The sequence below is a fragment of the Camarhynchus parvulus genome, chromosome 7, assembly GCF_901933205.1.
Source record: "Camarhynchus parvulus chromosome 7, STF_HiC, whole genome shotgun sequence".
NCBI lineage: Eukaryota > Metazoa > Chordata > Aves > Passeriformes > Thraupidae > Camarhynchus > Camarhynchus parvulus.
This window is the reverse complement of record NC_044577.1, coordinates 27,211,967-27,238,263: the sequence shown is the minus strand read 5'-3', so window position 1 is coordinate 27,238,263 and position 26,297 is coordinate 27,211,967. Positions and strand designations below refer to the sequence as shown.

The 26,297-nt window shown below is 42.3% G+C and overlaps 1 protein-coding gene across 1 annotated transcript in view; it reads right to left on the bottom strand.

The window, feature by feature from the left end:
* The window catches only part of PDIA5 (protein disulfide isomerase family A member 5), a 100,507-nt gene that overhangs the window by 40,081 nt on the left and 34,129 nt on the right, over positions 1-26,297 (bottom strand). The window contains exons 6-11 of the mRNA XM_030952378.1: positions 25,613-25,705; positions 24,315-24,375; positions 20,647-20,714; positions 16,195-16,286; positions 16,020-16,091; positions 11,543-11,679 (exon numbers count right to left, since the gene is read on the bottom strand). Of these exons, the coding sequence (XP_030808238.1) occupies positions 11,543-11,679; positions 16,020-16,091; positions 16,195-16,286; positions 20,647-20,714; positions 24,315-24,375; positions 25,613-25,705 (523 nt within the window). The remainder of the gene's footprint in view (positions 1-11,542; positions 11,680-16,019; positions 16,092-16,194; positions 16,287-20,646; positions 20,715-24,314; positions 24,376-25,612; positions 25,706-26,297) is intronic.

Genomic DNA, 26,297 nt, shown 5'->3' with positions numbered 1-26,297 from the left:
ACAAAACAAAAAAACCAACCAACCAAAAAAAAAAAACAACCTAAAAAAAGAGAGGAATCATCTTAGGGAGGATCAGGAGCTCAAAGAATTTTGTACAACCTTTTCCCTCTGGGTACTTACTCCCAGCAAACCATTCATCTTCTCACCAGCAGCACTGCACACCCAGGTAAAATTCCAGATACTTAAAGACAAGGACGTTTCAAGACTTGATGAGGCGCATCTTCAACATCTCTAACATGATACTGAATTCAAATTTCCAACAGCTAGAAATGTGTGCACACATACACAAACCCATCCACCCCACCCCCAATACTGTATTTTTAAAGGCAGGTTTGATTCCACCAGGCATTACACCGCTTAGAGATCAGTGACAAGCAAACAGCTTTACGGCTTTACAAAAGACAAAGCCTATGAAAGGTCAGTCTGGAAAAGACTCTGAGGAACTGGAAATGCAGCATTAGAAGGAAAATACTTAAGCAGTTTGGATTACTGCAGTCAGGGCTGCTGCGGCTGCAGCCGAAGGCGGCGTGGGCTGCACAGCTCATCCCAGAGCGCTGCAGCGGCTCGGCCCCGCCACCATCACCATCGCATGGCACTGCCATGAACTCAGAGTGCAGGCAATCTGTGCGTGCAATGAGCTGTGCAAATCCAATCCCAGCATGGCCACGCAGAACAAAGTCTCTGCCTGCTTCCAGAAGCCCTTCAGTGTGAAGCTGGGGCACAAAATTATTACAAATTGGTCACACTTTCTGTCCGTATGACTTGCTGAGGTGGTAGTGACCTAAACCCAGACACCATCTTGGCTTTTCTATGGTGGCATAATTTCTTCCCTCCCAGCATCACTGAAACTGCTCAGGAGAAGAATCATAGCAGTTTAAGACAGTTGTAGTATGAGTTAAAATTATTTACTTATTTTTAAAAAAGATAGATGCATTACATAAATCAGATCAAACTGGGAAGGGAGCTTAACTAAACATATCCTCCAGGAACACTGTCTGCATCCGTGCCACATTCACAGCTCTGGCAGAAGGGCCACCTTTAGTCAGCCCTTGGGAAGGGAGGGCTCAGCACAGGGGGCAAACATGGAGTGAGTGCTGCAGGCTGCCTGCATGGGACTTAAAAGACAGCAGCTCTGGTGAACTGCACAACGCACACTTCTGCCTTTATTTCTGGTCACACTGGAGTGCGTCTTCTTCTGACTCAGGCTCAGGGGAAAGGGTGAATATTCTCCAAGGCTAACATCAGCCCAATCCTGCTGCCTCCCAGGGATTCCTGGGAGTCAGGCAGGAAGAAAGATTTCTGCTCCATCATGCCCTCAGTGTGCACTCTCTGCTTCTGAGCTCACAGGGGGCCGTGGCTGAGCTGGACTCCTGAAAGCAGCCTTTGAAAAAATATACCCCATCTGCACACCACAGGCTCCAGCACACATCCAGGAACAACCTCAAAGTTAATCATCATCTTTATGTAAAATAAACTAAAACAAAAAATCACATGGTTCCTTATTTTCATTCCAAAGGTGGTTTCAGCTTCTGGCTATTGGAGATTACACTGCATGTATACACTAAAACTGCATATATATTCCCTCTCACTCAAGACTGTGGTGCAACTGGTAGAAATCAGTGTTGGGAGATGATGGTGCCTCCTACCATCCCTCTTGGGAGGGAAAAGAAGTGAAGGCAGGTGGATCAGCTGGCATTGGGAGATATGAATTACACTTCCTACACCAGCTCTGAGGAATGTGGCCTTGAGTAGGTGTTGAAAATTAATCTTCCCCTATTGAAAAGTGAGACAACAGCATGGTTGCCTTAAGGTGAAATTGTTGTGAGCTTATGAAAAATACCACCAGAAGGTTTCCTTCTCAATTAAACCAGAATTATTTAACATCCTAAAAAGATTCACCCCCTTCTCCATTGCCAGGTGAACAACAAAATTTAACCTTGAGGAGGGAAGAGCAGTTGCACTGGTTTCCCTCACACTCTTACTCCAGTTTGGAAGACTTAATGGTTTGGATTTAGCAATGAAAATGCCAGAGAACACAGGTGAGATGAAAGAGCTTTGAATGTTCACCTCACAAAAACAGCATAACCCATGAATTATTTCCTAGGATGCAATTTGTGTAAGACATCAGCAAAATGGATGCTGTACAAAGAGATCTTCCTAAAAAAGGTAAACCCCAATGAACTCCATCTCATGGGACAGGGGCATTAAAAGGAATGGTGGCATTGAATATATACTGTGAAGATAGATGGAAAAGTCAAGTATCAAGAAGAGATACTATACAGAATGCACAATTTTTGTCCAAAGTCACAGCAGAAGTGGCTACCAGCTGAGATCTACTCACCTATATAGGAGAAATGTGCTGGCATGGTTGCCAAGCACAAGCAGTCAGAAGCCCAGAAGACACAGCTCCACCATCAGCACAATGCCTCAGTGTCCAAGCAATTAATTCATTAATTAGTAACTCAGAAAAATGGCATCACTTGCCTACTCACTATCTGAAAGGGTACAAGGAGCAGACAGACAGGCAGGCAGGAACAGACAGGCAGACTCTAGGTGACTCTGTTCACTATTTGCCCTTTATGTAGGTTCTCTACCTTTCACAGAATAAAAGTTGAAGCTATAAAGTATTTAGAAAGATAAACTTGACAATGAAAGCTCCACTGGTAATGACTCAAGTAGCCGAGATACTATAAGGCATTTTCCAAATGAGAGCCCTGCACAGTATATTGAGCTTATCCAAGCAAGGAAATTAATTTCTTTCAGAAAAAAATAAACCTGGAGTCTAATTCTTAAAGCCAATTCCTACTGTTACCCCATCATTAGAGACCTAGAAAAAGAAGTTATGTTTCACTCCTATCAGAGCTCACCACAAGAGCATTAAGGGCTTATATGTACACTGGGGTCAAGCTTGCCAGGAGGACAGCCATCCAATTCACACACTCAAATGTGGATTTTTAACAGCTAAAATTACCTAGGTCCTCTAAAAGACCCCTCTGAACACCTAAATAACCTACAACAAATACCCAGAAAATGAGGCCAGTCTCTCTTCAGCTGTCACCCCTCAGCTGCTCCTTGGTGCTCTGGCAGCTACTCCTGTGTCACAGGCTGAGTCAGTCGGTAAGGACTCGTTAGGAGAGAGGGAAGGCAATAGTAATGTGAGAAATGAGGCAGCAAATCCCCAAAGAAACTAATGTTCCCTTCACACCACCTGCCACACATTCACATGAAGCTTTTTTTTCTGATTGGTATAGCCTTTGAAAATGTCTTCTTTAATAGAGAAAGTAATTGCTCCCAATCGGAGGTGAGCATACAGCAATGCATTTCGAACAAACCTCTCAAATTTCACAACCCCCAAATATCCACATTTTGTTTCCTTTCCTTCTTCCTTTAGTTCTAGCCTGCATTCTGCTCAACACCCACGACTGCTACCAAGTAAGTTATTCAATGTACACACCGTGTCCCCAGAACAGCACCATGCCACAGAGCAAGTTGAGATCCAGCCCAAATGCAGAGCAGCCCAAAACACCCCACATTTGCCATTCTCCCTGTTGTGATGCTGAACCAGAGCAAGTCAAGGCTCCTCCCTTTTAGTCCTGGCATGAGCTGCAAACAGGTTGCGAGTGATCAGCTCCAGCCACGATAATCTTGTCTGAGCTCTGTGCTCACCCAGTGGCAGATGGGGTTTCCTAAACTGGGGGGCCAAAAAACTGATGTCTGCCACAATCCAGAGAACACCAAAGGCAAAATCCTACTTCCCTCATGTTAATCGAGACTGTGCAGAGCTCATACACCTTCCATATCTCAATTCCTGCAATACTGGAGCAGCTTGCAGTCTGGCCATGGCTTGCTAGATAAAACTCCCACGCAAGGTGAAATGTTATCTCCACTTCACAGGTTGGAAACCGACAAATATTTAGTGACTTGGGTTGTGACTGTACAAATCAAAGCCAAGCAAAGCAAAGAACTAAACTTTTACATCTCCAGGCCAAGGCTATTGCTTTTATCACTGGATCATCCTTTTTTATGACCATACCCTGCTCAAAGAGCACAAACTGCTTCAAAGAGACAATAATCCCATATGAACTGTGAGCTCCAGTATCAGAAGACTGAAAAAAAGAGACAATGGTATCAGTTATTACTGTCTTCACCCCTTCCATTAGGTATCCTATCAAGTTTTACTGCACAAGATCATTACCAGGATCCTTATACTCTTCACATTCCCATTTATATTAAGTACCACTAAAAACTCATATTGATTTTGATTTTTAGATCCTTGAGAAACATGAGTGGTATTGTCATTAAAGGAAAAATCCATGTCAGGTTCTTAATTTTCCTGGTTTACTGCCTTTCCAAGAACTTCTATTTTAATGTTTGATTAAATCTCCCTGAAAATAATTTCTGTGATTAGTTTAATGAGACAGGTCACTTCACTGGCAGGTCACTTACGCTGAACTGTTTACACTCCCTAAGATTTTTGGTGATTTTCAAATGTAGTATCAAGCAACATCTTATTGTAGACCTCCATGCTTTTAAATAACGAAGAACCCAGTCTAAGTGTCCCAGACCTCCTCTCTCTGAAATCAACAGTCAGGACTTGCTCATCTCAGTGGAAGCAGATTCTGAAGCCAAGAATGCACCAATTTCTAACTGGTTTACGTGAAGAATGTATCTGCTCCAGAAGCCTGCCAGGAATGTTCAGCTGAGAAGCACATGCATACAGTGCACAGAAAGTTGGCACAATTTATGCTTGTACAGGGAAGCATTTTATTATACATCCCATTAAAAATACACTGAGGCAACATTAGAATTAGGAGCCTATGGGACATAGAGAGTCAGGAAACACTACTCTGAAAGTGAAGCACATCTTTTCAACAATCTGTCCAGACTCCTAAACAGCAACATTCATCATCCAAGTGCCCTTACACAACAATTCAGTTTTCAGTGATGTGGGCAGTGCAACAGCCCACCCTGACATCTGCATTGCCCCACCAAAATCCCACCAGAGGCAGGCACTGCCTGTGACCCACAGAACAGTCCAGAAAGTTTGACTTCTTCAAAGCTTTCTCTAATGACTCTGAAACAAGAATATGTTCACAGGGTCTGGTGGCCCACAGCAGGCACCCTGACACACAAATGTCTCCTTGTGTAGCTCCTGCATCATGGGGATATGGCATCTGATCAGATTCCAGATGTACAACCTGCCTTACACACTACACACTTCCAGTAATCCAGACCTGCAGGGGTGCACCAAACCCAGCTTCCCAGCACCCCTGTCTGCCTTTATCCCAGAGGCTCTACATCTGAAGGCAGATGCCAAAGTAGCCACTGAAAACAACCAACATTTTATTTTGAAAATCACAAATGTCATATATGACAGGAACAAATGAAAATTAAAGGATGTTTCCATCCACATGCAGTGCTGCTGGATACTTGGATAACCCACAGGCCTTTAACCTCTACTGGAAGAACTGTGTTGGTTGACATTTAAAAAAAATCTCTGATTGAATAATGAATTAGCATGGAAAAACTTTATTTATTTATAAATAATATAATTTCTTTATTTATCACAGGCTGCCAATGTTAGGCTGCTGCTGACCTATGCTAGAAAGGGCATTTTTTTCAGGCTGCAGAGTAGATTATTCTTCAGCCTTTTCAACTCGTGGCCTTTCTCTTGATGCTGCCAACAGACATCCCAATTAGAGCTCACAGCAACATAGCTTGCTTTCACAAGGAACCAGTGGGGGTCTGAAAGGGAGACTTATTTATTTAAAGTTGTAAAAGATGGTTTGAAAAAATAGATTTGATTTTGTGCACACATTTTCCCTTTGCTTCATATTTAAGCGAGCAATGGATTACTTCATCCCAGTCTCACCACATGCAGGAGTAAGAAACAAAAACAAGGCCACTGAAACTAGTGATGGTGAGCTGGCATGGAGAGAGCCAAGTTCACTACTTGGTTAGAAGCTGAGGCCTTCCTCTGGTACTGGGCTAATTGGCTGGGATTCTTAATAATGAGTTCACAAAGTCGCTTAAAACCTTGGGTTTAAATGCACTGAGAGGGAGGAGAGAAAGAGTGAAGGGTGAGAAAAGCTGTTTTTCAAAGCCAAATTGATAAAACCACTCCCTGTGCAATTAAAAACCTGAACAGCTGAATAGCTGACTTTGGAAAGCAGCAACTGCATAATTTATCGGGTTGGTTTACAAAGGTAGAGAAAATAGTCGAGGACAGGAAAGGAATTTCATGGACATTTCAACAACACATGAAAACTGTGGTGCACTTTATCATTTCAAGGTTTATTTTTGCACTCCCTTCCATGGGAGGAAGCAAGCAAAGGTCTGTTGGGCTGCATTATCCCTGCTTTCCCTCTTTATCAATGGAGGAAAAACCACAATGGCTCCAATATCCTACTAAGGATATTGACTTTTTTCCTACTATAAATCCTGCAATCAGCTTATAGAGTCTCTGAAGGAGCCCTGTGAAGGGGACTGGGAAGAACACGGGTTTAACCTGAATTTAAGCTCACATACAAGGAAGAAATGTTGCAGGAAAACATTTTCATAGTTTAATCCTTTAAAAAGCAAATGCACACTCATGCTAACAGTACAGCCAAAACACTTTTTTCTCCTCTGGCACCAGTACTGGACCACAAACTTTGCTCTGGCTGATGGGGAATGAGAGAGGGCAAAGCAGCCCTAAGCAAACATCAGGGGTGACTGACTACAACCACCAGCCAGCATCAGAGACTCCTCAGATCCATGCCTGCTGAAGGTACAGGGGCAGATTACAGCTCACAGTGGCACCAGGACATTATTCTGCCTGAGGCTGCAAGAACAGGTATCCTTTAAAACATTAGCAGTGTCACTTGTGTTAACAAAACATAATGAAAAGTAATTCCTGTGCGTGAACAGCAGACACTTCCAGAAAACATTTCTGAGTTGACTTGAATTTCAATCCTGGACTTTAAACACCTTTCAGTGGCATTTGAATTGACTTATCAGTGACTTGGCTGGGTTTATTTTGTGACTGAGATGTGATTTGGATGAAAATGCTGAGGAAAAATGTAGAAAGGATAAATGTGTAGGGGTTTTATTCCTTCAACAAAACACAGTCAGAAAGACTGCCATCCTCACTAATTTGGCAAATATTTTGGACAGAATTATTTTTAAAATTGCATCGGACTCAGCAAACAGTTTGATGAGGAAAGTGAAAACACAAACAGGGCTTTTTTTTTCATGATCAAGGGACTCAGGAGCATTTTAAATCCCAGCAAGTCCCCATGACACTAAAGCATTTAACAACACTTGACTGGCAGCATAACCCATATTTAGAGACATTCAGAACCCAGCTGTCATCTTGGGCATCTAAATAAATTGATCAGCTGTAGGCACAGATATCAAGAAGCACATACAGACATCGAATCATTATTCTCATTGCTAGCAGAAGCTCATCATAAGCAGCAATGGTGCCTTTAGTTATGTTATAGTACAGAAAAAACTTTGGTTGGTGCAATAAATCCTTTGTTATAGATTCAGAAATAGGCCCACTAACATAACTGCTATCTCAAGTTACCAAATATGATCAACCCAAATGAAAATGCCAAATCCTTTGGGAGAGAGGGCCCTTTCTTTGTTCTTTTGTACAGTGCACAAGAACCCAGTTTTTGGGTACAACAACACATTGAAAAAACACTTCAGATGTCTGCAAGACTCCACTCTGGATATATCCAGGACAACACTAAGCTCACCACCAGAAATTATGAAATTTCAGCAAAATACTCAAGTAAGGAGCACAACACTGCACACCCCTCACAGACGGCTGGAGGAGAGCGCCTTCAGAGCTTGACTGGCTGGGTCACTGTTTACCTATGCTAAATATTCAGATTTATTGAACATCCTCTTAAGGGCTTTACAAAGGAGTTTGAGGTGGTTAGAAATCCTGCTCTGTGTCCCCAGTGACCTGTGAAAGGAAAGCAGGATGAACTCATCCTGCCCACCCACACTCACCCAGTCACTCAGGGCTGGCAGTAATGACCTGCAGCAGCACATCTTCTGTTTAATGGTTGTGATAAATTACTGCACAAAAGGGATGGTGTCTCTGATCCCAAGAGGTGCAAGTTGCATGCTGCAGACCTTCCTGACGTGTTTAAAACACACTAGCAGCTGTCCTTGAACTTGGTTATGCTAGGCAGCACTTAAAATGCTGCCATGTCCTTGGGCTAGTTAGTGCACCTGATTGTAAATAATTACAGCGTGGTCCTCAGGGATGATCATTAATAGCCACAGGCATGGAGACCCAACTGGCCACATCCATCACAGTGCCTAATGGTGCAGTTCACAGGAATTTACCTGAGATGTGTTTGGTTCAGCTGTATCTTCAGCACTGGGGGCAGGGGGGCAGATAAAATGCTGCCAATTCCCCGCACATCTTTTCATGGTACACTCTATTAATGCATTGGTCATCTGAATATGCAATTAAAGCAACCCTGAAATAATTCTCCTCTAGTAAAACAGCTCCTCATGTATGTGTGATGGTTTGGGCTGGGATAGAACTAATTTTCTTCACAGTAGCTGGTACTGAGCCATGAGTTGGATTTGTGCTGGGAACAGTGTCGATAACTCAGGGATGTTTTAGCTATTGATGAGCAGCGCTTCCAGAATCCAGACCTCCTCTGCTCCTCACCCCATCCCACCACAAGGAGGCTGGGGGTGCACAAGAAGATGTCAGGGGACACAGCCCCAGACCATATGGTGTCATGCTCAGCATATAGAACGGGAAAGGGGAGAAGGGGAGACATTTGGAGTGACGGAGTTTGTCTTCCCAAGTTCAGCATTATGTATGATGAAGCTCTCCTGGGAATGGTCAAGCACCTGCCAGTCAATGCAAAGTAGTAAACAAATTCCTTGTTTTGGTTTGCCTGTACATGGCTTTTGCTTTTCTTATTAAATTACCTTGCAAACCCATGACTTTTCTTGGCTTTACCTTTCAAACTCTCCCCCATCCCACCATGATGGAGCAGCTGTGTGGGGCTGAGCTGTGGCTGAGGCTAAACCACAACAGTGAGCCAGAAAAACTCCAAGTCACGTGTATGCTGCATGGTGACACAGGAGTTGAAGTACTTGCTAATTCCAGCCCAGTGCTGAAATCCCCTTGATTACTCTCAGTTACACAAAAGTATATCCTCTGTTATGAGCTTATTTTATAGATGTTTCAACTTTTTTTTTATTAATACATTTTTAGAAAAAAACTTCCTCAGCCTGAGCTACCAAGGTTAAAATAATTAAGATGCTCACTGGTTTTGCCACTTCTTACTGGAATAATTTATCTCCTAATATTCATAAGGTGACACCATTAGCACATTTAAGAAGTGCTAAGAGAAGAGCTTTTAATCATGGAGATAACTGTTTATGATAGTTGTCTGTCATTAATTAGTTTGCAAGCCTCATACTCCCTGCTAAGGATGCTCAGCGAGGATTCTTACCAACACAGATCTTTTACACATGTACGAGCTGGATTCTGCACGTATTGCCATTACCACCTGAATGTAAATAAAATGCCCCAAATATTCGAGTTGCATTTAAAATGGAGTTGTTCTGGCAAGGAACACTATTCATCCCAATTCTGAGCAGCTGGAAAATGTTATCAGAAGATTGTGACAGCCCAATTAAAGCATCTGATTTACTTTCATAACAGCATTTGCCAAAGCACCGCTAGTACAGAATGCCCCTTAGTACAAAACATACCTGTCTGGAAGCACCCCTGCTCTCAAAACAGGTAATGCAATATTGTTACTCCTAAAACTGTGTTACCTGTGTTCTTGAAAATACTAAAAAAATACTAAAAACTGAACAGAATCCTATTGAGATTTAGAACTAACTTGAACTTACTATAAAATTTGATTGCAGTTGTATGCAATTCATCTATTTTTAATCTGGCTTCCTAAAGGAATAAGTTTTGCAGGGTCAACTGTTGATTTCTTCCCCCTCTTCCTCCTCCTGAATACATGACCAGACTCCTTTGCCCATTCACAAACTCAAAAAAAGGCAAAGCTTTAAAGTACTACTAAGTGTGAACATGTTAAGAGTAGACACTTCTCCCATGTCATAGTGCAGGGAGAGGGAAAGGAGGCAAGTTTAGGAGTTCCATTTGTGCTTGGCAGCAGCTGCTCAGCAAGCTCACAGCTGCTGAGGAGCAGCAGCCCCTGCTGTCACTGGCACACCAGGGTGCAGGGAAATCTGGGGAAGGAAGGATTTGGGTAATGAAGGATAATTCCTGAGCAAAGCAGGCCTCAGCAGTTCTGCTCCTTGTGTTTGGGGTTTCAGAGCAGGCCTCAGCAGTTCTGCTCCTTGTGTTTGGGGTTTCAGAGCAGGCACTCATCTCCGGTCCCACTTTCATTAGTACAAATAATCCAGGGAACACAGCAAAGAACAGCAGTCAGTCCCCTGCTCCAGTGGACCAAATTCTTAGACATTTCACCAGGCAGAGGAAATTCATTATGGTATGTTTTTCAAATGAGTCTTATGAGCAGACCTTCAAAAAAAAGGTATTTTGGAGCTAACTCCTGCTGGCTTGAAGGGAAGCAGGATTCCAGCCTCTGTGCCAAGACCCTCAGCTGTCAGCACACAGTCTGCCTCCAGAGTCCTAACCTTTAAATCTATGCACTTGAAAAGGAACATCTCACCCAATACTGCTGCCAGTACAGCAGCAAGGAGAGACAGAAGCTGTGTGTCACACAGTGTAGCAGATTCAAGCCTGAATTGTCCATCACAAACACAAACAGTTAGAAGAACCAGATACGCAGCTGAAACAAGTTATATCCACAGTGAACTAAGAGGTTAATGCACTCTTCTCTTCCACCCAACAGCATCCAGGAGGGCAGTATGGCCTTCTGCTTCCTGAAGGCAATCCACTTTATTTTATTTGTCAAGCTAAAACCTCAAGTCATGAAAAAAATCAGTTCAATGCATTTTGAGCAGAATAATAAGCAGTATCACCACCAACTCTGCATTAGTTATCGAAGTCCTGGGGTCTTTCTAAACTTGGGCCTAGTTTTGGCATAGTTCAGCACAATATATAATGACAATCATCCCTTACATTGCCAGAGAAACTGTGGCAGAGGAGTGAAAATGCTCAATATGACATAGCAGCAGCCATGGACAAGAACCCAGGAGCTCAGGGTTCTCAAGTTGAGTTAGTTGCTCAATCAATCAGAGTTCTGCTTTGAAAGCAAACAATACCGAAGAGAAGTTGAAAATGGGAAATCATGCTGTAAAGTGACGAGTACCCAGACTATTTAAGCATCATTACACTCCTCAGTTATGTTTGACTCAGCCTACAGTGTCCCTTTTCCAGAGGCACATCTCCATCCTAAATGTGAAGTCAGCAACTTCACAAACATTTCATGCCTTGCGTATTTAACAATCATCACAAACAAGAAAAGCCTGGACTTTTGAGTTCATGTTTCTGTGAAACTTCCTCAGAAAAACATCACTGATTTCGTTAGCAAGCATTTGGCTCAGAGTACAGAAGAGAAAACAAACTCACATGGTGCATGGAACATCACTAGCACAGATGAATGATCTTTTATAAACTTGTCGAAGTCCTCATCGGTCAGGTGATAAACTACATTTTCTTCATCTGCCCAGGGAGTCTCTGGAGCCTGTGGCTGTGGTGCCTGTGGGCTACAAGACAAACAGACACAGCTTAAAGGCAGCTCTCTGGTGCTAAGCACTCATCTTGGCAAGTCAAACTGTAAGGAACCACTTTGTGCAGATGTTCACACATGTCTGACACACCAACCCTACTGAACAGCTTCCATAATTGTACCCATCCAGAACTCACAGGCACTGAAACACAGATAAAACTGGAGGAGGAACAAAAAAGTCTGCAAGAAGCTCCTGAGGACAGATCAGCAATGGAAGGGGATGGAGTGAGGAGATAACCAGACTTCTTGGTTATTACATTATAGAAACTAAATGCATTTTCTATTACTCTTTTACCCTCCTCAGCAGGATGCTCCCTTTCTCACAGCATTCCCACTTTGTAGTTCACAGGAGTCATTGCAAATGAAAGAAAAAAGCAGTGAGCAGAAACAGCCAATTTAACCCGTCACCTTGGATACTGACAGCGTGATTAGGGCCAGCAGAGAAAGGAGGAGCAGTGTTGGGACCATGAGCCAGCTACACACACCATTTCCCCAGGAATACATGGTTTTACCCTGAACAGATCCTGGGAGCCAGGGAAGCATCCTTATGTCCTCACTCTGCAGTGGGCTTGTAGGCCTAACTCAGCAAAGATACTCAGCTGCCTGCTTCACCTAAAAGGCAAATGATGTGTTCTACCAACATCACTGTGACTGCACCTGCGTTCAGCTGTCTTTGATAGGTCAGAGCCACAGAGCCTGCTCAAAGACACAGTGGCAAGTCTGGAAACTGAACCTAAGGTCCTCTGCAGCTCATCATCCCAATAAACAATTGTTTTGGGCTTTTATTAGTGTACATTAAAAAGAGAATCTGGAAGCTGTGATCTAAACTATGCTAATTGACATTTTATTTATTAAAGCAGTGTTCACAGAAAAGACACCCAAACATACGAACATTGGGAGCCAGAGTTTGAAGCTATTTGTGTCAGTTCCAGTAATGAGTTCCAAACCCCCCCCCAAATTCCCCAAATTCTTTGGCAAAGTACACGTCTGGATGTGACCCCATCTCTGCTGAAAGCAGATTTACTATTTTTGATTAAAACATATTATTGTGTTAGCTGCCTGGAACAAAGAATGGCAAACAGAGGATAACTCATTTATCCTGCCTTACTCATTTCTAGGCTGAAAGCCTAGTTTGAAAAAAAAAAGCAGCAGAGATGCACAGATTCAGATAGCAAATTCTGTTGATGTAAGCAATAGGTGTGATCCAAGAATATTAAGCAATCCATGCAGAACTGTGATGCACATCTCTGCCTCTTGCTGCTTCTGTGACAAACAAACCAAGAAGCAAACATCAAAGTGAAAGGTGGGAGCTGCACCTGGCCAAGCAGCCCAGAGAACAATAATCTCCAGGTATCCTGGCAGGGTGAAGGCTTTCCAGCAAACACCGTGACATTTAATGGATTTGGGAGCTGGGTTGAGCAGGCAGAGCATGATGAACATGGCCACAGTGCCTGCAAAGCACTGGGAGAACATGGTGCTCAGCAGGGCCTGGTGTGACCTATTTCACTCACGAATTAGTAAAGCAGGGCATGGGATGTTTATTCAAATAGTCTAATTTAAAATGCTGTGCATGCTAATGAGCCTACACAGGAGGTGGTAAGAAACACCTCAAGGCCTGGAGAAAGCAACAAGCAAAATTTAAAATGTCATTCAACACTGAGACAAGACACACCCAACACCTGATCAGGATGACAGAAGTCCAGAAGAGTTATCAAAAGCTAATTCAATTGAGAGCACAGGACAAGCTCTTGATTTAACAAAGTAGTTGATGTTAAGGAAGGGCCTGAGGGGAATCCATAAAAACAGCAAGACAAACTAAGCAGCTGTTGAAGGCAGCAAGAAGCTGCTGGGCTTGCCTACCACTCAGGCTGATACAGCTGTGTATCAGAATTAACAAAAACGTGAGAAGTACAAAATAGCATCTCTGCTGGGTTGGATTAAGGCTGTGTGATGGTTCATCTCTACCTTCTCATGAAAACATCTGAATCTCCATAACACAGTAGGCAGTGCTTATTAGGAAGATAAGAAAGGTGAAGTATTTGTAAGACTGATACATTAGCACACTTCACCATAAGAAAGAAGCACCTTTAATAAGCACGAGGGGAAAAAAAAAAAAAAAAGAGGTGTTGGAGTCCTCCTAACTAGCAGTTCTTGTCTTGAGAGGAAAAAGCATGGACAAGGATTTAAATAATTCTAACTTGCATTAAATTATATCATGTTCTCTCCCATAAATGAGCCTAAGATCACCCACTTTCAGCACTTTACCAGTAGTATTTAGAGGGAAAAAACCAAGAAGAGGGAGAGAGAGAGCTGCTTTTCTGCAAAGCGTACTTATTGTCCACACATAATGGGCCATTTCATATGGCTCAATGTCTGCTGGATTTGCTTCCAAGACTCCACAAGGACACCACATGCATGCACAGTATAAAAATGCATTGGATTTCCTTGCCACAGCCCTGCCATGCCCCTGGTCCTGAGAGTAACATTTTGTACAAAAGCAACCTTTCAATATTTTAACATTATGCTATTCTGAAACACAGCCAGTGCACCCTACAGCTATCCCATTGCACTCCTTGGCATTCCTAAAGCCCTTGCCATACCATTTTGACTACCTGTACTGCAGATTCCTCAGAATAGTATAATATTATGTATGCAGCATGTTCAGCCTATATGCAGTTTTATTAATAATTTAATTGATTGTAATTTAAGCATCAATTACTGGCAAAATATAAGTACACATAACTACTCAATGTGGTTTCCTTAAAGGTTGTACTTAGAACACAAAACAGGGGCACCAGGCTACTGCTCAGATCATCTTTTGGGCAACTAATAAGCATGCACTAAGTGAGGACAAACAGCTGTCTTTAGCTCTGGACTGCTGAAGTATCAGCCAAAGCCCACAGTGGCTTGTTAGCAGAGATTATCATTGGAAAGAGCTTGCAGCTGTTCTGCTTTCCTCCAGTAGCTGTGTTCACTTGCTGTCACAGCACTGATATAAAGGTACTGCATATTGCAGGGATTATCTGGATATTATGTGGGCAGACAGGGGGAAAAACCACCCCAAACAGCTAATGTTTCACATATGGTAGCCAAGAGATAACCACATCCTTGCAGAATTGAAAAGCATAACAAAGTGCAGGTGATTAAGCCATATCCTTGCTCCAAGGGCTGATCATCTTCTTCAAGTTGCTGGAGTTGCCATCTTGATCACTCACATTTGAAGACTTAATTGACTACATCAGGCTTAATGACTCTGGCTGAATTCCTCCTCTTTGAGCCACTGGGCTGTACTTGCTCGCAGTGTTTGTAGCCCCTGATGCTAACAGGATGCTGCTCTCACTTCATTTGTGGGTTCCAAATCCTGAAGCACTCAGCCTACTGCTGCTGGAGACCCCGGGCTACTTGCAACCATATGCACATTCCCAGCACAACCCCAGTGTACAGCAAAATACATTTATTCTGAGCCAATTTTGCTAAGCTGTACTATTACAATAGTTTGCAACAGTCTGTTCCTTCCCATGGGTTTGTTTCCTTTCATTAGCTTCATTTCAGTATTGTTTCCACAAGTGCAGCAAACAAGGGAGGGTTACAAAGATGACACCATGCCCAAGAGCCTGGGCTCACTGCAAATGGGATTTCTCCATCACCAGATTATCTCAGCTCCCTCCAGCTCCTCCATCAGCTTCACTGACCACCGGTGGGGATTTGCACCAGCTGAAGAGCAGCTACACACACACACATTTTTCCTGTGTCTCTGAACTGCTAGTCTCATAGGCTCATTCAGCCCCCAAAATGTTTATGACTGCAAATAGCTCTCTTTAGATAGAACAAGGTGCTTTCTACACTTTCATGTCATGACAGCAAACACAGATGTCGTAAAAGTGACTACCTATCCAAGGTGCCTTGATCTTCAGTTTGTTGCTGCAAGACACTTTAAAGGCATCAGCTTTTAACCAACAAGAACTACACACTTGGTATATACATTTTTAATAACACAACAGAAGTCAAGCACCCAAGATCACTGGAAATTTAACCTAGCATTTTTAACGAAGTTGAGATCTGTGTATCTGTATTTATTTTAGTCCACAGTCAGTCTGCTATTACAGACAAAATGCAATTGTGAAATGCAAGGCATGCATGCTAAAAACCAAACATTAGTCAATCTCTCCATGTGAGTTTAGCTGATCTCAGTGGGGTAGTTTTGTTTGCTCTTCTGAGCAGAGGGAAGGAGGGAGAGATGTCTGTTCCTAAACCATTACATTCTGTAAATAATGAAGAGTACATAAAAGGTGGAGTGCATGAAGTTCAATGCCTTACTGTTTCAGCCACTCTGCGATATCTGCTGCGGTAGCACCAAAGTTCTCAAAGTTGAACAGGAACTTTCCTTTCCTGTTAAAGCAACAAAACAAGGTTCAGTCCTGGCCCTAAAAGATAAAACACTCAATTATACAAGAGTGCATGATTTCTAAAATAGTTGCAAAACATAACCGACTCAAAATAGCAGATTGTAGGATATCCCCGGACATTGAATTCTTCCTTTATCCTTTCAAATTCAGCAGAGTAAACATTCATCCCCGCAAGAACCTGGAAAAACAGAGCATAATCTTACTGATTCTTACAATGCAGCAGGAGCATCACACCATTTGTTTGAAGATTTAAGTAAAACCCACTTCAGTCTAGGCAGATTCCAATTTCATTCATATAGCTGTCAAGCAAGGGGCTCTCTCTAAAAGGCACTGAAGTTTTTCTGATTTTGTGCAAGGGAAAACAGAATAATACTTGAGTCTAATCCAGAGAAAACACACAGCAGTTAGCATGTCACCTCCTCACCGCTCTTGAAGCTTCTCTGTTTCTTTTTATTCACCCACTAACAGAAATACCTAAAGGGAATTCTCTCAGCTGCAGCACTTGTGCTCTGCTTTGCACATTTGGATTTTAAGCTACAACTAGATTTTTTCCTTCTTCTGCATGTAGAAAAAAAGAGTTCTTAGTTCATATCCAAACATTAAACAGGGCACCAGAAATTCTACCCTCAGCTCTCTGGTTTCCACTCCAGCAATGAACTTGTCTATGTCTAACCAACTTGTCAATGTCTAACCAACCACAGGCATTATCCCAGGTCAAAAATGCACTTACTGAATGGCAAGGGGAAATCAGCATGACTTTGATGTGAAAATAAAACGTGCCCTATATCCGTGAGCTCAGGAAACAGCACATGGCATTTATATGCTCTAAATATGTTAACTTAGGTAGGGCACGGTATAATGAGAGTTAAGAATTAACCTTGTCCTACAGTCTTCAAAAGAGAGCCACAGAAGCACAGTAGCTTTTCAGACTAGCCTGTAAAACAAAAACTCTCTCCTCCTCACTCCTCACCTCTATCCCAACGCATCCTCCATCTCAACAACCCCTGAGTTCAGGTTCAGGGCTCCTGTGACTTATTCTGTGCCCTGTCCAAATGTCTTCCAAATATTTCTGACATGAAAATTGGAAGATGGGATGGATTCCAAGTTTTTGTGGGTGTGTAACTCACACAGAGGTCATTCTGCTGTCAAACTTGGACCCAGCAAGTTGCTGAGATACCACTTCCTGATTAACTTAGTTTAATGGCATTGACGGCTTAAATCATTTTAGCAGCAGGGTCTTAATCCAACCCCCTCCTCTTTCCCTCTCCAGAAACAGGATTTTCTCCTTCCAGCTGAAATACCACATCAGAATTTAACACCACGTTCCTGACTGCAGCAAACTGCACAGACCAACCAAATGTGCTCGGAGCCAGCATGAAATAAATCTTAAAGCAGAAAATCCTCATTTGAAGGTCAACCGTTCCTAAGAATGTGCTGGAAAGTCACAAAAAGATACTTTGTTTTCTCTTCCCTATCCTAAGAAAGGATAAATTGAACAGAGGAGAGTACAGAAGTAAGGTTTATACATGCTGGCCTAATCTTCCGCTTTGAATTTTCCTTGTCGTTCGAACAACTGGATTGATTTATTCATATGAGATTATCTAGACTCAGTTCTCGCCTTTCCTTATCCTCCATGCCACCTCCTAAAGCCAGGTAAATGCAATAGGATCAAGATACAATGGTTGCTCTATAAAGCAAGAACCAGTTTTGTTAACTAATTCCCTAATTAACACCAGCCTACCAGATTCCACCTTTGCTGTGAACTTTCAGAGGATCCTATGATTTAAGTGGGCATGCCTGGCCATGTCAGACAATTTCACTGTGCCCATCTAAAGGTGATTGATAAAAGTCAGTAACTTGGATTCATTCTGGTGTTCATTACATTATATGAAGAGCATTTAGCAAAAAAAGCTTATTACAACAGGATTTGTTTTAATGACAAGAGTAACAGCTTTAACTGGCCAATAATCACAGAATTATGAAATATCAGGCTGCCAGAGATCATCAAAAAACACCTACTGCCCAAAGCCAGGGCCCTCCTGTCAGACGTTTGGCATATTTGCTTTTAGCAAAAGACTGAATGACCCCAACTTCAATTTAGGTCCATTACCTCTTGTAATAGCCATTGCAGAAACAAAGATCAGTTTATTCCTTTCACCTCTGCAGTGACATTTGACATATTTCAACACTTATCTGCTCTCCAACAAGCTACCTGTAACCTAAACCAACTCTGAATCTTTCCTAGCTGCCCAAGTATTTGGAGCTTCTGACCATTCCTGTTTAGTTGTGACCCCCTACCCTGATTCTCAGTTTTCTTGATGGGATTGCTCCAAAACCAGTACCTTATAGCACCAAAAAAAAATTTAAAAGAAAAAAAAAAAAGACAAGTACCAATGGAGGAAAGCACTTAAGCATATTCTCAAATTGGTCTTTACTGAGTAGAGCATTCTGGCACACTCACAAAGTTCATGGGCATTAGTGAGATGGTGAATGGTTTGCTAATATCCAGTTCCTCCCTGCTCTGGTGGACATTCACTCACCAGAGCCCAGCCAACCATCTAACCACAGGAATATTTCCTGCCAAGATAAAATAAGTCATTTCTGATTTGGAGCACTTTTTCCTTCTGCACTGGATGCAAAATAATTAAAGGATATAACCATAATATAAATTAAATATGCCACCCTGCCTTCCTCTCAGCAACAGCACTGGGACAAGAAACAACCAGTCCCAAGGGAACACAGCAACCAGAGACAGGTACAGTTCACCCCTTCACTTTTATGATTTCTTCAATAGGCAATACTGCACTTAATTTTCCTGCTATAAAACAGCAATAATCACTTTTGAGCCTGGCACATCCTGACAGTTGATGACAGGTCAGATTAAAAGGCCAAACCTTCAGCTCATCCAAACTACTCATAAACTTTCCAGCCAAGTCTGATCTGGAGGTCAACATCACTTTAAGGCACTCCATGAATAATTTATGATGGGTATAGCATACTTAACTTTAGAAATGGCAAGCTGTGTACACATCCCACTCAGGAAGCTAATTGGGTCATATTTTGACAAACAGACCAATTTTTGTGAAAAACATGGGTGGCAGTGGCATAACTGGACTTTGCTCTGAACTGATCCTGCACCACAAGCCTCCACTGCAAAGAACTGTGTCCCAGCCCTGTCACTCAGCTGTGCAGGATCAGCCCGGATCTGTAGAAATCCATTCCAAGTGAGGAAGGAAATACTCAAACCAGAATAGATCTAAATTATCTGAATTTAATAAATGAGCTGCACATGAACAAGGAAGGGAGAACTGCAGGAGGACAGAGTGCTGTGCAGCATGCCTCCTCTCTGGCACTGTCTCTGTAGGTGATGTTTACACTCCTAATCCCTCTCACCCTGCAAGGTACTGCCATGCAGGGCGGGAGTGCCTTCCCAAAGGCTGCAGCACATGCTCCTCTGAGGGGAGATGGCCTTAGAATGCTGCCTGGCTCGACAAAAACACTCTTGGAAATATCTTCTAAGGCTTGTGCCATGTCCTAAATAAATCTGAGTAACTCCCACTCATTCCAGCCCTAAGCAAACAAGGATTTAAAGAAAGCACTTCTGAAAACAACTGGCTGGGACAATGTTGGGCAGCCTGACAGCACTAGGTGGTCACGAGAACAAATGGCCAGAGCTGCCCCAGCAATGAACTGCAGTGCTTCATCTTTTCCTCACAAGGAAACCTGTAAACACAGCAGTGAATGATCCAACAGGTAGGATCAGACCAAATCCTGCTACAGCCATGAAACAACAATCCTATTTCTTCATCCTTTATATACTACTGGCACCATATAAATCATACGTTAAGCGCATTACAAAACCTCAACTAGACAGGTGCCTTTGACTCGCTCACAGAGATCAATACACCTTGAAACTACAAAGGGGTAACTAAATTACTGTGAATTCTGTACTTTATTAGAGTCAAAACTTACTTTTATATCAATGTGACATCCACTTTGACTGAGCTACAGTTAAACTGTAAGATTCTACTAATGCTGAGTGGCTGGAGGGTGACCAGCAGCTTATGGGAGGGGGATTTCCCTCCCATAACACAGTGATTCTCCACTAAAAAAGTGGATTAATAACTGCAATGAGGGCATCCATCCCTGACCTTGCTACGAAACATCAGGCCAAAAAGCTGATCAAACCCATTAAAGCAAACATTGCTTTCTTTACCAAAATGAGCTCAAAAGGCCTAAAAATTCATAAATTAGAGCTAAAACATAAATCTACATAGTGTCAGAACCTGTATTTCCATGGAAAAAACTGCAGTGGATCTAAAGGGCAAGGGAGTTCACATCTCATCCTCTAAAGTTTTAGAAGAATAAAAACCAAGAGAAAATTCTGAAGAGATCTGGAACAGAGTAGATTATTTCTTTTTTCAGCTGGCTTAAAAATGCATCATTTTGATTTTGATAAATATTTGTCAATTTATATACTTTTAAAAAGTGTTAAAATAATTTTTCAAATGTCATATAAATCTCATTGTCTCACTTACATATTTACCCTTGAGTTCTGTGGCTGCCTGCTGATAAGATGGCATCATTCTCTTACAAACACCACACCCTGATAAAAAATAAATTGTGTAAGTAATATGCCAACAACTCCATTCAATCTCTTCTATTATCTATGTTCCAAAGCATATGAAGCAATATATTATATTTAAAAATTAAACAAAAATTCTTTATCTGCTTCTATTCTTGATCTACTAAATCATTATTAAATTATTAGTTTCTAAGTATGTTACTTGCTACAAGCCTCTATTTTTGCAAATTTTTCATGCTCTTCATTTTCATATTCATTTCTCATCTTTGTATGGAGAGAGCAAAACCATCTTATATTCCTCAGGCTCTGAGCTGAGCCCAGAGGAGAATACAAGATGAAACACACATATGAAAAGTCAACAGGAGATGTCATAATTGTGAACTCAAAACAAAAAGCTTTGTGCACTTCTGGTCTTTGAAGGGACAGGGGGAGGTACTTCAGATTCATCCCAGCTTAACAAGGCTTTGAAATGAATTTGAGATGCATTTCCTAAACACATTAGACAGACATCAAGTGTTAAACGGTGCTCTGTTAATTGAGCAGACATAGCTGAGGAGCAACAGCCCTTGTAAGATACAATAATGTGCTGTGGAAAAGACAAAGGGTGAGTGAGGAAGACCACCAGTGTGTAGTTGGGGTGTGCTGAGTGAGAGCTGCTTGATGATGCTCGGCAGTGCTAAGCAGATTAGCAGTAAATCACCTTGTAAGCAGCAGTTTTCACCCCTGCCAAGTAAAATCTGTGCCTGCAGATGGGAAGGGGCAGGAGTGCAGACAGCATGGAAGAAAGGTAGCTGAAGCCAAGCACTCCAGACACTTATTGTGGAAACTCTCAGTCCACCACGGGACAATAGTCAGTGCTTCTGTTCTGGTTAACAGACAGAGAGTTTTGAAAGTATCTTCCGGAAAGGAGGAACAGATTTTGCAGCCACTACTTTAGGATCACATCAGCATGCCTGTAAAAGAACATCCTTTAATCTGACAAAGGAGAGCTCTTGTTTCTGTGGTCTTTCCATCTTTGATCTCTCTGCTCAAATTGACAATGAGGTTGTTAAATTAGTGCTGGTCAAAATGACAATTTCTTGGTGGGCACAGACCACACATTTAAGGCCCACTGAGGTCTTGCAGCTTCATCCAAACCACTGGACAGACATCAAAAGATGTGAGTTGGCAGCCATCATCTTCTGAATCCTCTATTTCTTCTCTCCTCAGGAGCCTCAGGCCCTTAAGTCCTGCAGCAATTTCCCTATTTTCCCTTCTTCACTCTCTTACTGCTCCCTGGAGTACGTTCCAGGGCACAGGCACACACCAGCCTCCTCCACCCAGCCATCACCCCCATCATCCTCCCCTTCCCAGCTCTGCTGCTGCCTCAAACTTGCTGCTCCCAAACCCATTTCAGTACACCCTCTCCTGTCCTCATACTTCTGGGTTATATTTTTCAGGATGCTGCCAAGCCACATATACCCCTCTACAGGCATAAAAGGGGAACCTCAAAAAACTCATTTTCTTCTCTTTTTTCTTCTTGTATTTTTTCCCCAAAAGGGAAGCTTAATTAAATACAGATTAGTCTTTCCACTAGTTAACACACACATTTTTAAAGCCTTGTTTTCAATCATGTTTATAAACAGCTCCTTCTTTATTGCCAAATCCAGACAGTCTCCTGCAGGAGTCTTCTTTGACAGAGTTAACTACAAATAAATCTGAATGCCTTCAAGTACACCTAATATTTCATCTTTAGTGCAGTCTGACTTTCTAATATAGGCCTGAAAGTACAGTGAAAGGTCTGCCAATGGCAGGCAATATCTTCTGAGGAAAGCAAGCCTTGGTTTTGAGTTGTTTTACCCAGACCAACCATTCCTGAAATATTCAAGTAACTACATGTAAGTCTGTAGTTGCATTCATCTCCCTCTGCACCAGTACCTAATGAAAGTGCCCATTTCCTATCAATCTGCCACAATTAATCTAAAGCCCCTGCTTCCAACAAAGCAGAGAAATAAGGCAGCTGTCTTCCCCACAGCCTCCCAGACAAAGCCTATAATGTCCTCTTGTGCCAAAGACCTCCCTTACAAGTAACAAAAAGTTGAATTTCTTTTAGTGACCAGTCTTGATGTGCTGCTCCCAGTTATGAAAGGTAACACCTGTATGTAACCAATAATTTCAGCTGCTCAAAGGCCATATTTTATTGCAACTGCTGGATGTATTCTGTCTCCGGTAAAAGGAGCAAGAAAAGAAAATTTGGACAACAACCAATTCAGAAAGTCTTGTGTGTTAAATAAAAGATGAGGGAGTTACAAACTGATAAATCAGAGGAAAAAAACCTCACAAGTAGACTTCCTTCACAGCAGTTTGGAAAGCAGCACAAGTATTACAGCACTGAAAACTAGCAGGTGTTTTGCCACTTCAAAGAAGAGAAACAGGAAGGAGGAGGGCTGCTGGGGGAACAGTTCAAAGAGAACGGAGGGTTAGATAAGGCACATTTCACAAAGAGGCTGGGCTGTGGAAAACAATTACTCCTGATAGAGGTAAACTGTGAAAGCACTGCGCAGCCCAGCTCTCCCCGAAGGGACGATTTCCAGCAGAGCAGCCGTAGCATCTCCCGCTGATCTAAGGCTGCAGCTACTGGGAACAGCCACACACCACACCAGGCCACACAGGACCACTGCAGAGTCCAAAGACATAGAGCCACAAGTGATTTGATTTAATTTAAAGAAAAATCAAACTAAGTCTTGGGCAATTTTGGCCATCTTGGTAGCGCTCAGATGAGAATAAAAAGGGAATAAAAAGGTAGACTGGTGTTTCAGGCAGTAAGTACAAGAGAAAATGCACTGAGAAAAACCAGATAATGCTGCCATGGGACACAAGTTTTAAAGAGAATCAGACAGCAAATTGCTTGTGGTACCCAACATCAACTTCCCTATCAGGGCACTGCTGGGAGGCTTTTCCTAGTTTAGGTCACACATTTATTCTCTTCTCATGGCTTCCCTGCTTCCTGAACTGAGCAACAACTCAAGTGCAACACAATCTTGCTTAGGAGAGCTGGAAAGCCTCTCACACAGCAGTCACCAGGAAACACAAAAAGGCAGCTGTGAGTCTCCAACATGAAGGAACAAGTAGCCAATCCAATGACAAGATAGCAGCAATACAAGGTCAAGGTCACCAAAAGAAACTGAGAGACTCCAATATGCTCTCCTCTTCCTGAAACCTCACTGAGTTACCCCTGCCCATGTAGGCAGGAACATTCAGGGTGCCTCTGAGATGGAGCAGGAACAACAGTCCTGCTCCTGATGACTGCACTGTTCCCTCTGCCTGCAGCACACAGAGTTTCTGTTCTGTGCAGCACAAATCTAGAAAGGACAACAGGTAACAAAACTATAGAAAGCAGCTGCTTAAAAGAACTTTGAGCAAGAACCATCATCACAAGAGAAAGAGACAAGACCAGGACAAAAGTGATGGACAACCAGGGGAAAACTGAGGACAAACAGGCAGAACAACACAAGGAGCTGAATGATAAAGGTGGCACAAGATGGTATTATTAATGAAGCACAGGCAAAGCCTCTAGTCAGACTTGGACAACTCTCAGTGGAGAAGGGGGAAAGAGGTGACAGGACATGCTGGGCTACTTACATGGGGCATAGAACATCATCAGTAGGGGTTTGTCTTCCTTCTTCAGAAGCCTTCTCAATTCCTAGTGAATGAACCAGAGAAAATAAAAAAACACACTTATACTCAATGACACTAATATATGTATTCATAGAACACAGGCTCATTTATCTGAGGGAAAAGGGCTCATCTTTCCCAACAGACAGGACTCAATTTTTTTCCTTGCTCAATTTTAACTTGAAAGAAAATGACAAAATTTATTATATATTCAGCTATCTGCTGAATATCCTAGACCAGTATCTCCACTGTTAATATGTGGAAGTTCCATGGTTTTGTTCACTTTCACTGCAGAATCTCTACCTGGAAACACTTTCTTCGCTGACACATCCAAAATCCATATTGCAATTCAAAAAGTCAGACTCAATAATAACAAAACAAGTTCACTTTTCACACTATGAAACCTTGCCAAACCTATGAGATGCCATGCAAAAAGGATTTTTCAGTACCAGCATGATAGAAAAACTAGATGAAGTTTTCAAATTGAATGCAACCCCTGGAAGCCTTGTAATAGAGTACAGAGGGTGAACATTAAAAATTAATCTTCCTACAAAAACTGAATGTCAGAATAACCATTTCTAATATTAAAAATGAAAGCCAGAAAATTGAAAAAGCCCTTTACAAAATACCAGCTAGAGTCCAATCAATTAAAGTTTAAAAAATCTATAGACTAGAAAACTAATATAAAAGACCAAGCTGATTATATTAGAAAAAGCATAATGAGTAACTGTGGTGGCAGTGGCTTTTTAAGGAAGTTTCACCACATTCACTGCTTTCCCACTTAACACTGAGAAGACAGTTCCCTACCAAGTTAAATCCCTCAAGATCTGGATCCTCTTTCCTCCTGCTTCACACTCCCTAACCTCAGGCACATGAGGGAACCCAAGGTTTAATGACAACCTGCAGTTTGAAGAGCAGCATTTTACCTCCTACTTGCATTCTGCAGTGACTGCACCCTGCAAACTGCTCCAGTTCCCTGAGACAAAGAGGGCTGTGCCCCCACATCATCCACAAGCTCTGACACTTGCTGTGTAGCTGGCAGACTGAGGTCATGACCACATGCAGGGCAGAGGAGGGCAGGAAGCACAGGACTTTTCAGCCGTCACAACCCAAAAAAATTGTCAAATCACTTCAAACAGGTTGGGTACTTTCAATTTCCCTCCCAAAGAAACAAAATAATAGTGTTTCACTAAGAATTAATACAAACATACACACTCCATCCCATATATTTATAAAACAATAGGACATCTATCCAGCTAATGTACCTTTTCACTGTCAACATGCACAATATCTTTGGCTTCAGGATCTTCCTCCCACAGTGGAGCACCTTCTGGATCCTTGAGAAAGGCCACCATAGACTGTAATAAACAAGGGGGAGAATCTTTTAGAGAAACACAAATGGAAATCATGAGACATCCTATCTCAAATCCATGCTGTGATGTAAACCCCATCCAATTAATGCCTTTGCTTTTCTGTTCATACATTCATCTGCTCTAATGCAGATTAGCACAAATCTCCTGTTGCAGAACCAAGTGATCCATGGGTGTGTACCTTCATCACAACTGGCATTCCAACTCAGCAGTTCCCACACCCACTATAAAACTGCGGAAAACAGAGTGGAATGGACCAGCACACAGAGATTAGCTTCAAGGATCCTTCAGAGAGCTCTTTCAATGGTACTAGACCTTCCACAGAGGGTCCCTGGGTTAGTAGGAAAGACTTGTCTTTTTGCAGAGGTCAGGCTCCCATGCCCTTCACAGCATCTGAGTAACAGGCTAGCTGGAGGGCATACTGATACTTGCTGTGAGCAAAAGCAAATCAACACACTTACAGATGAAACTGCTCATTTGGTCTAAGGAAGAATAATCCACCAACTGTTCCCTTTGTGACCCACCTACCTAAAAAATCGATTGGATGCAATTACAAGTATGAGAATAAGAAACAAATGTG